This window comes from Artemia franciscana, chromosome 7 (assembly GCF_032884065.1).
Source record: "Artemia franciscana chromosome 7, ASM3288406v1, whole genome shotgun sequence".
NCBI classification, from domain to species: Eukaryota; Metazoa; Arthropoda; class Branchiopoda; order Anostraca; family Artemiidae; genus Artemia; species Artemia franciscana.
The window spans coordinates 33,838,363-33,849,318 of NC_088869.1; the positions used below are offsets into that span (position 1 = coordinate 33,838,363).

Below are 10,956 nucleotides of genomic sequence, written 5' to 3' on the forward strand. Positions count from 1 at the left end.
CGCTGAGTGGTCTGGGAGAGGCTCCTCAAAGCTGGCAAATGGTAAATATATTTTCTTATAATTACAATTTAGCTTTTTGGAAGAAAAAGCAGTGACGCAACAGAAAATGACACTTTACTTAGAAACAAAAGGGAATGATTATAAATAAAGGTTTTTCGCTTATCCAGTGGTAAAACATACTAACTTTTAGATACAAAACTTACCAAAATTTACATACCAAATTTACATGATTTTATGTATAACTCTACATTGTCTTTTATAATAGCTGCCTAGTTGATTACAAATTTTTTTTTAATAAGGCCAAATGTTTGGCTTAGTACTTTTCCTCTATATATTTTTGTTTTGTTTATAGTTGGTGTTAAGCCTATGTGTTTATGTGTATGATATGGCGTCAAACCTATCAGCCTGAAAAATCGATTTCAACATTTATTTGTTGGCCCTAATTATTTGGAGGCAAAGAGAAGTAGATACTAACCAACTACCGTTAGTGTTAAATAAAAATAAAGCTTGAAGTATTGTCGCTTGTTTGATTCAGAATGCTTTTGTGTTTGTGTCTTGTAAATGTCTAATGCAATTTGTTGTTTAGTTGCTAAGTCGCAAACTGCGACTCTACAAACTCCAGATAAATCCAAAAAGGTACAACGATCCCGTTCCAAGTCTCCGTTTAGAAGTTTCCGGTGGAAAAAAGCCGCTAGCCCATTGGTTGGCTCAGGGGCTGGAAGTGAGAGTGAGTCAAATCTCTCCACCAAATCAGAAGGTACTATTTGTTGGTGGTGGCTTAGGTGACGGACTATAAAGTGTCTAAAGAGGAATATGAACTTTCTGATGGATGGCTACACCCTTTCTGACATTTTATCTGCAAGCACTCTCTGAAACTCTCTGATTTTATCTGAAAACTGGGATTAGTTTCAGTATCCTCGTCATCATCATTTGTTATAAATTTGTTTTAGTAGAAATTTATTTCACTGGAGAAACAGTTAAAAAAAAAGCAAAATTTGATTGAAAAAATAAAAAAACTTCTGATGGCACTGATGATAATAGCTGATGGTGGCCTTGGTGATGGTGCTTAATAAGATGTTTTCCAAATTATCCTGCCTAATTGAAATATGCTCCATGAGTAGTAATCTCAAATCTTACCTTATTTATACCAAACTTAAATCGCTTAAACACCAGTTATAACTTAATAGAAGATACACTTTAACTACACGTTCCATCTTTCCTCAAGATGGATTTCTCATAAATTTTTATTTATTTATTTTTTTTCTTATATATATAGAAGAAATAAAAAGTTCATTTTCAGACTGGTACAAATAATTCTTTTACCTGCAAATTCAGCTTAGTTGCTTTCTAACCAGTTTTAGCTGCCATACACTTCTCAATTTTACTCCGAGAAGTGGTTCTAGACTTCGATAGTTTATTTTCGTAGCCCTGTGCATGCATCTTGTCTATAATTAGTTTCGAACTGTAGCAGGTCTGCCTTAACGCTCATTTGTTTTTTTTCTCAAAATAAAATTAAGTTGACGAAAACTAGTTATGAATAAAATATTTTAGGTGAGTCTTTCTAGTTGTCCGTTGTCGGTAATCAACCCTTTTTTTTAGTTGTTCTTTGTTTTAAACTTTTGCACTCTGTTAATGACCGTCTAGCTTTTTTTCTGGCATAGTTGCTTTTATTTCAAGTTTTGGGTGTCGTTATTTTTTATTATTATTATTATTATTATTATTATTATTATTATAACTATCCCCTCAACGCGTTAGTGTTTTATATTTAAGGGCTTATTTTTATTTCATATAATTATAGTATGAAGAATTGCTTGATTAAATATACAATAATATTCTAAAAACTTCCAACATGAAACTTGGCGAATTCCATTCTCGACACGAAAAAGCAGGCTTGAAATTAATTTCTGGATTTGTAAATTTTATAATTAGTATTTATTTATTATTTCTTAAAATATAATATAACTCCATCAATATTGTAGAGCGCACCCCAGCTCAAGCCACCGAAGATGTTATTGAAGGATCGCTTCTACGCAAACATGAATGGGAGTCGGCATCAAAGAAAGCTTCCAATAGGTTAGTGCTCTTTTACAGTTTCATAAACTATGCAACTTGTACAAGTACAGTTGGGTGCACTTGAAAGTGGCTTGGAGAAAACTTTTGCAGAGATATAATTGTAGTGTGCTAGCTAGGTTATCTAGAAAATCATGGCTCTTTCTAGGAATTTGTAATATAAAACTTTGACGTAATTTGTCAAAACTTGAAATAATTTGACAATCAACGCTCTCAGAATCGTAAGAATTCTTGATCTCAGTGTAAAATCAAGTTTAAGCAGATGCTATGGAGGGTTCAGTGCAAATTCGAACTAAGTCCCGACACCGGGCTAAGTATTGATTTGATGTTAAAATGAGGCAAGTTCAAGCTGCATTTAATCCTCTTCCATTGTCAACTTTACGTAAGGATTCAGACGAGAATCGCCAATCTTTATGATTAAAGAACAATATTGGCCCTTTGGTCCCCAGAACAGCTGCTAACCCCTCCCATCATCGAATTTTTGTCCCAAAGAAGGGTATGTTACATCTTTTTTGAACCAGAATCATGTTGAAATTTTCAAGCTGATGCAAAGTGAGCCTGTGACCCTGAAATAGTAAGTTACAGCTTTTTTAAAGCGAAATTGCACAAAGATTAATCTGTATTTTTAGGAGTATAAATTTAGCTGAATAAAAATCAGCCCCCTGTCCCCTTCCCCCTCCCGGGTAACGTTTTATCACCGAGGCTGATATGTTTTACCTTGTTTGTACTGGAATCATGCAAGAATTTTCAATCTCTATGATTAGAGAACCAAATTGAACCTATAACTTCATTACGTTTTCATCAATGGAGCTAGAGCTTATAGATAAGTAACTTGGGCCAATGAGACGTGAGAATGCTGATTATCAGAGGCACTCGCTCCCTCATTAACCTTTGCACGAAAATACACAGTTCTGCTTGATTGTACGAGTGCATTAGGCTAAAAGGAAGAAAGATGAGCTTTCTGAGTCCCAGTACCGTTCTGTATAAATGTGCTCATGTTCACTTATCTTGTTAATAAAGTGGCTACATACAAAGGAGACTTCCTTCAAATAATTTTAGACTATTTTCTTCATGGTCAAGCATGCTTCAGGTTTTCACAGTTCGGAGATTTTTCTTCTATCGCAGGGACTGATTTGAAAGCAAGGATCAACATGCACTTCCATATACAGTGGGAGGGCTTGGATATTTCACCTAAGTGACTTCTAGTGTTCCATGATTTCCATGATTTGGGTATTATTGAGACTCCCATTTCTCCTCCCCACCACGTCCGCTCCAAGAAGTATTGCCTTCCTTCAATTAAGTCGGAAAGAGCTAGCTTCTCAATCAAATACCAGATTTCTCATATTGTAATTCAACCTTAATTTAGTAGAAATGTCCCAAGTTTCAAGAGCCCATTTTCTTTGAAAAACATGTGTCAAAAATAGTTCTTTGTCTGGATGTTGGGATTGATGAATAATAGATATTAGTATGAACTTTGTTGTAGTGCTGTTGCGCTGGGGTCGCCTTCTCTGTTATCTCCTACCTTGTATGTTTTTTTCTTTTTTATTATTTCGGCATTTTCCTACCTCTGTTTATGGCAAACACATTGAGCCACTGCTTTCCTTCGTCCAGTTTAGAAAATTATTTATTATGTGATTTCGCCAATAAAAATCTTGTCTTGTCTAGTGGTTGCTGATAAGCATTTAACAGTAAGAAGAATTTGTTTCCAGATTTTACAGAGTAACTTGTAATCAATGTGGTTGAGCCCATTCATCTTTGGGGATGAGGGGTTGTATATGAAACTGAAAAGAAAAACAAACTAGTATTTGTCCCATTGATATCCCAATTGATCGAAAAAAAGCATTCCAATATAAACTATTAACACCCCGTTAGTATTTTTAGTGATATAAGTAATTCCGGATGTTACCCGTCGTGCTGTAATCTAAACTATATTACTCCAATCCAAAAGAAGGGAGGCGTGAACGAATTTACTGGAGTACGGCCAATCATCTTAACCCTAGTTTTTTTTTCGAAAATTTACGAGGGTTTCTTAACTAATTGGTTAAAGGCAGAGATTCTTGGATTTATTGACTTGCAACAATTTGGAAACCTGAAGGAGACATCTACTTCACACTACCTTGTTAGTCTTCTTTACCATTCTTGAAAACCTTGAAAGCCCTGATACTTGGTTGAACCTTTTATTTATTGATCTCCAGAAAGCGTTCGACCTAATAGACCACAATATCCTTGTAAAGAAACTGCTGACGGAGTTTCAAGTGAATCCCTTTCTAGTTCAAATTGTTGCCTCCTTTTTAACAAATCGTTCTCAAGTGCTTAAATATAAAAATGTTTATTCCGATCCCCTTTCTATCTTTTGTGGGGTCCCACAGGGAATTGTGATGGGTCCCATTTTATTTCTTATAAGGGTTAATAGCTTCATTATTGACCACACAGACTGGTGGAAGTATGTGGACGACCTGTCTGCACCTGAGGTTTGCCGACGAAACATTAAAAGCTCAATTATGACTTTACTTGATGGTATCACACAGGAGGCTTCTTTGATGAAGATGGAAGTAAACCCTAATAAATCGTCAGTCACGACAGTTAATTTTTTAGAATGATTCTCCACTTTCACAAACCCCATTCCTCCCTTAATCTCTGTCACATGCATTAAACTGCTTAGGATGACAATTACTGCTGACGTAAAGTGGGGACGCCCGTATTCAATACATCCTCAAAAAAGCTTTCCCTTCGGTTTCCCTTCTAAAACTTTTGATAAAATTTTCTTGCCCCCCCCCCTTAGGACCTTCTCCAACTTTAGTGTTCTTTTAATCAGCCAATACTCGAGTTTGCTTGTCCAGTGTGGCATTTCGGTATTTCTTCAGAGCATATCTATATGATTGGAAATGTCCAAAATGAGCACTTAGAATCATAAATGGTGAAGGAAAGGTTCCTTATCATTATCTACTTGGTAAGTTCAAGGTCACCACGTTGGCCGAGAGAAGGAACCTCCCGTGCCTTCGTTTCGGTACCAAGACCGTATCTGTTCCTGGTTACGTTCCGTCATCCCCGAACCCTACCATCCCGCCCGCAATTGACCGCCCCGTATAAAATCCTAAATAGCCCCAAACTGACTCCCATTCCCTCTAAACATGGAAGATATCCCAAGAGTTTTGTTCCGAATTTTGTTGAGCTGTATGATAACGAGGAAAACTAGTCATTAATTTCATTGTTACATGTTTATTTTTTTATTTTTGAATTTTTGACTAAGTGTTGACTCTTTTTTTTTATGTACTTTGTACAATGGATTATGTCTGACGTGAAGGTTAAGATCTTTCGATATGATATATATATATATATATATATATATATATATATATATATATATATATATATATATATATATATATATATATATATATATATATATATATATATATATATATATATATATATATATATATATATATATATATATATATATATATATATATATATATATATATATATATATATATATATATATATATATATATATATATATTAGTGTTTTTTGACGTAAAATTCAAATTCGGAAACCATGCTGTGATAGAAATCTTTTAAATAATATTCTATTCTATACTTGTGCTTATTGGTCGACCTTTCTTTAGTTTTTTTATATGTAAGGGTAAGAGAATTTGTCTATTATGCATGCGGTTATGCGGCAAGTATAAATAACAGGGTAAGGGAATGTGAAGGAATGGAAGATTATTAGCATAATGTCTGTTTGGTAACATTAGTGATATATACAGACCCAAATACAGGAATTATTCTTACTATCAAATGTGAAAGTAATAATAGGTGTTATGTTTTGAAACAAAGCACTGTAGGTTTATTTTGCAGTTGTTGTTTTTTTTTCTGTTTTTTTTTCTGTTTTTTTTTCTGTTTTTTTTTCTATGATAATAAAAACTGGGTAAAGTTTTCTGCTATTTGAAATCTAACAAAAGCAGATTGTGATACTACTGGATTAAAATTATTTAATTAAGCGTTCTTTTAATAAATTGTAATACAGTGATAATATAAAGCACGTCGATAAAAAAAAACATCGTTTGTCTAATCAGAAGTCAGCACTGTCAGCACTATTTAGATATAATTGGCCAGTGTTTTGAGTTGGCTCATCTATAAGTTAAGTTTTATTATCAGGCTTCATTGAGCGGTAAATTTCACTTATTTACCGCTGAAAAGCGGTAAATAGTTCATTCTTTAAGCTTTAATATTATATGTGAACTGGTATTTAAATCTAGAGAATGTCTGTTAAATTATAGGCACTGTTTCATTGACATTTCAGTTTAAAAACGGTATTTTGAGATTTGAACGTGTAGCTCTATCTTGTTACAGAGCTTTTGAACACTTTAACCTAGATGAAATTAGTTTAGCAACAAACTTTGCTTTTGTTGAGATAGTGGGCTTTGATAAACTGAACTCAAGCTCTTATATGAAAAAAGAAAGAATTAGAAGCTGTTTTGACTAAGTTGATTTGAATTGTGACCGGTGCTGTTGTTAAAATTTTAGTAGCAACAACGCACTTTGCCCTTATTTATTTTTGCTACCAAGGGATACAATATTTTTATTTTGTTCCTTTGACCTAGCGAATTTAAGGACAAAAGACATAATTCAGTGGACCGACAACAGTCACTGTATTTATATTAAAATTTAAAATTATTACATATTTAACATTTTTTGTTATTATGTTTCTTTTCGGTATAAACACAAATATATTTTGTAAGTACTGAATTGGAAATTTTTCAGTGGGGTTATTTCAGAATCACAAAAAAAAATATTGTTTCGTGCTTGATGTGGAGTAGCAATAAAACGTGTCAACTATACATGGATCGCAGATAGTAATGACGTTTTTTTCTCGTGAAGCTGTAATTTTCAGTAATAGTTTTGATCTTTATTAGGTCTTGGGAGAAAGTTTACATTGTTCTCCGAGATGCAAGTATGGCTACATATAAAGATCAAAAGACAGCAAAATCAACACCCGAAGTGTATTACAAAGGAGAGACACCTTTCAGTATTCGAGCAGGATCAGTTGAGGTAGCTTCGGATTACACTAAGAAAAAATCCGTTTTTAGAGTCAAGTAGGTTTTCATGGTTATATTTCCTCTTCTACCACAGTTTATTTTCGCTTTGATTGCAAATGCTACCTCGTCAGTTACAATCTTTTACTGTGTCTTAATCTATTTTTTACTTTTACTTTTTTACTTTGCTTTATTTTTTACTTTTAATTTATTTTACGTAAGCACTTCTGCTTTTTTAATCTATGTTTAGAAATATGCAACCTAGGGAGGTGAGGGCACAGATACCAGTTAATTTTTGTGTATTTTCGCTGGGAAAGAAGTTTTGCATGATTTTTTTCTTTTAAATGGTCGTATTTTGTGCATATCGGTATATTTTACATCAGCTTTCCACCAAAAATATCTTCTAAGGCGCTGCTAGTTTTGAGCGTTAAGTCCACATTTTTGGAGCGGCTATGCAAAGCTCAATGTCTTTGTGGTAAATATCCGAAAACATTACTCTAAAAAAATTCTAATTAAGTTTATTTGAAATTGCTCTAATCTGGTTTAAACTGAGTTTAGCCTTTCTTTCGTCAAAACTAGTATTGAATAAACAATACAATCTTTTTATTTTGTCATTTAGACCAAAATATTTTAATCACAAAAGATATAATACAGTGGACTGACAATGGTTACTATATTTAAATTGCAATTTTAACATTATAGACCGTAAATGCACTTAAATCATTACATCAAGTTGATCAATTTTGTAGCACCGATGTTGCAAACGGGAAAATCGGAAGCAATATTGTTTAAAGGGCTAGTCAGAGCTGGAATTTTCTTTCAATAGTTGAGGAGATGACGCCTGTGTCCAGACAAAATAGCGTTATCCTTGAAATAATTTCATTACATAAAAAAGCGACGCTTAAGTAGGGATATTTGCTAAGCTTAGCCATCAATAACTATTATATATATATATATATATATATATATATATATATATATATATATATATATATATATATATATATATATACTGATATATATATATACCGATATATATATATACCGATATATATATATATATATATATATATATATATATATATATATATATATATATATATATATATATATATTCAAAACGTACCTGGAATTTTGTTTAGATGTATGGAAACGTAAATGTTGGCCTGTATAATTTGTTGCCGACATTTGTAGAAAGGAGGATATGGTATTAAAAAAAGGATTCGAAGGAGTGCCAGTATTAACTGAAGGATTTAGAAGTGCTGTTTCATTTGCAGAAAGGAGGATATGGTATAAAAAAAGGATTCGAAGGAGTGCCAGTATTAACTGAAGGATTTAGAAGTGCTGTTTCTTTAAATCTTTAAAGCTCAACTGAGAAGTTTACCTATGTATCACAGTATTTTTATATCGGATCGTGGAAACATGTTTAAAGAAATTGATGCTATGTTTTTTACCTGAACGACAGAAGTTTGCCTTAGTGAATATGCTAACTGTATATAAACAATATTTCTTGTCTTACTAAAAGAATAGGGGTGTATTTACTTTAGAATCCAGCAATTTTTCTCATATGAAATAATTTTAGGCTCCCTTCTGGTGGAGAATTCTTGTTCCAAGCAAGAGATGATGATGAGATGAATCTTTGGGTATCTAAAGCCCGCTCTCAGATTGATTCAGGCGACCAATCCAGCAGCAGTCGTGCACAGACTCTTCCCGCGGGACCGCCAAAACCAGATGAACCGAAAAAACGTGGTTTCTTTACGCTTAAAAAGAAGTAAAACAAGGTGTCGATAGTATTTGTTTCCGGGAGTTTGCAGCTGTTTTGTTTGGAGTTGATGAATGGGGTGAATGCAAAAGCAAGAATTGCTAAGAAAATTACTGCCATTCGTTCGAGTTGTTGGAAATCTGAGCAACGTTGACCAATCAACGTATTTCCCGGTTGAGAAAAACCAACTACTGTTCTTGTTCTCATAATGATATTGGTTTATAGTATAATAGCTATCGCTGATTGGTTAACAATTTCATCAGATTTCTTACAATTTTTGACGTTGGGCGCAGTGTGTACATACAAGGCTCCAATTCTTTTAACTTAGTGAAGTCGCTTCTAATGTTTACACATTTTCTATGTATATTCTTTTTTATGTTTATTATTTGTCAGATTTGCTGGAATTCATCACAAGAAGGATGGCTGGTTGTGGTTTGAATAAGAGAATTGATGTTATTTTTTTCTTTGCCTGAATGACGTTTCTGCCCTCCACTTTGAACAACTTTTTTTTTCTGGACTTTTATGTTTTAAGCCAAAGTACATAACCATTTTTCTCAGTGTTTGTGATTTGCAAGTTCTTTTATGGAAGCTTTTCCATGAAAATAAGTGGAATCGAAATTCTTGTGAACCTACTCTTTATTGGTCTCTTCTCCATCTATAGTTCTCAGTTCGCTGAAAGTTTATAAAACATTAAATATAATCCTGCTTCCTTAAAAAAGTATTTCAGAAAAACAGTTAAATAAACTTTATCTGATTTTTCATATTTTCTGTTGCTAATATTCTATAGAAAAAATGTCAAAATCAATTTAGTAAAATTAATACTAGCATACTGCTGTCATCACGGTACACACCTTCCGTCTAACTCTCTGGTCGGCTTCTCCAAGGTCAGATTCTCACGCCGTGCTTCGAATGGCGCAACCCAGAAAGTCTCCAAGATTTGGTTAAAATGATATAAACGAAAGGGTTGTCTTGTAAATTTCGTTCAAAATCTGAGGAAGTTAGTAATACATGCTTTCACACTCATTACCAACTGTATCGGTTTTGTAGCATCGTATGTACATGATTTTTTTCGCGTATTTATATTTGTGGCCAGCAGGAAAATTGATAAAAATCAGTTTTATTTTCTGAAATTTTTAAGTTTATAGATGTGAGATGTGCACGCGATGACTGCAATGTAATTTTCTATTTATGCATTTGCCTTTTTTAATATTGCCTGCACAAACACCCCAGCTCTAAAATACCACAATTCAAGAAAAATGTCTTAATCATATTTTGACATTCGCCTGGGTCGAACAAAGCAAATCTTTTCGTTGCTGAGTTGTTAAATATATATCAGTTAGAATTGGTCTATTCTATTTCTTTCGATGGATTTTTTTATTTTATCTTTTTATTTTCGTGACCATACCATAAGAACTTTTATCAAAGCCTTTTATCATATAAATAATGTTTTTGAATAGTATATTAAGTCGCGTAATATTTTTAACCTTTTTGTTGTAGTGTATAATTATTCGACATGAACTGCTTCCTGAGGTAAGGCTGAAAATTTTGAGGAATCCGGAGGTAGTTTCTATTTGTGAATTTGAAAAACCTATTCTACTGTTTCTTTTAAAGTTGAGACAATAAAATTTCGTTCTGGTGCTTAGTTTTCGTTTAAATATTTTTAAAACGTAATTCGTACTAGGTTGGTTCATTTGGTCAAAAACTAAGAATTAATGCGGTAAACGGAAGAAAGGGTAACGCAGGAGTACCAACCGGAGGACAAGCTATAAACCTTCCAACAGCGTAGGAACACAAAGATTACAAAAACTGCAATTTTTTTGAGTGTTCAAAATAGATTTTAAACTTTTCTTACACACATACTGTTTTTAATTCTTTATCTCTGCAAAATTGTTCATTCTACAAAAACTTTTTCTCCTATCTGGGAAAAGTTTCAACTGGTGTTCTTAAGACCACCTGTTGATACTAGTCGACAGCGGAAGACTCCAGTCAGTAGCTATGGAAAAAATGGAACATTTTTTTATACCTTAACAATTATGTTAGTTTACCCCCCTCCCCTAAAAAATTCAATAATCATAAATCAACTAA

The 10,956-nt window shown here is 33.1% G+C and overlaps 1 protein-coding gene across 10 annotated transcripts in view; it reads left to right on the forward strand.

Moving 5' to 3' along the window:
• Positions 1-10,513, forward strand: part of LOC136029188 (spectrin beta chain-like) — a 134,010-nt gene extending 123,497 nt beyond the window's left edge. For 6 of the 10 annotated variants that reach the window (XM_065707321.1, XM_065707317.1, XM_065707320.1 and 3 more), the window contains 3 exons: positions 1,980-2,073; positions 6,990-7,169; positions 8,692-10,513. In XM_065707321.1, the coding sequence (XP_065563393.1) occupies positions 1,980-2,073; positions 6,990-7,169; positions 8,692-8,884 (467 nt within the window). In that variant the 3' untranslated portion in view covers positions 8,885-10,513. Of the gene's footprint in view, positions 1-586; positions 758-1,979; positions 2,074-6,989; positions 7,170-8,691 lie in introns of all 10 variants that reach the window. The other 4 variants (XM_065707314.1, XM_065707318.1, XM_065707315.1 and 1 more) reach the window with 1 other exon arrangement.
• The last annotated feature ends 443 nt before the right edge of the window (positions 10,514-10,956 follow it).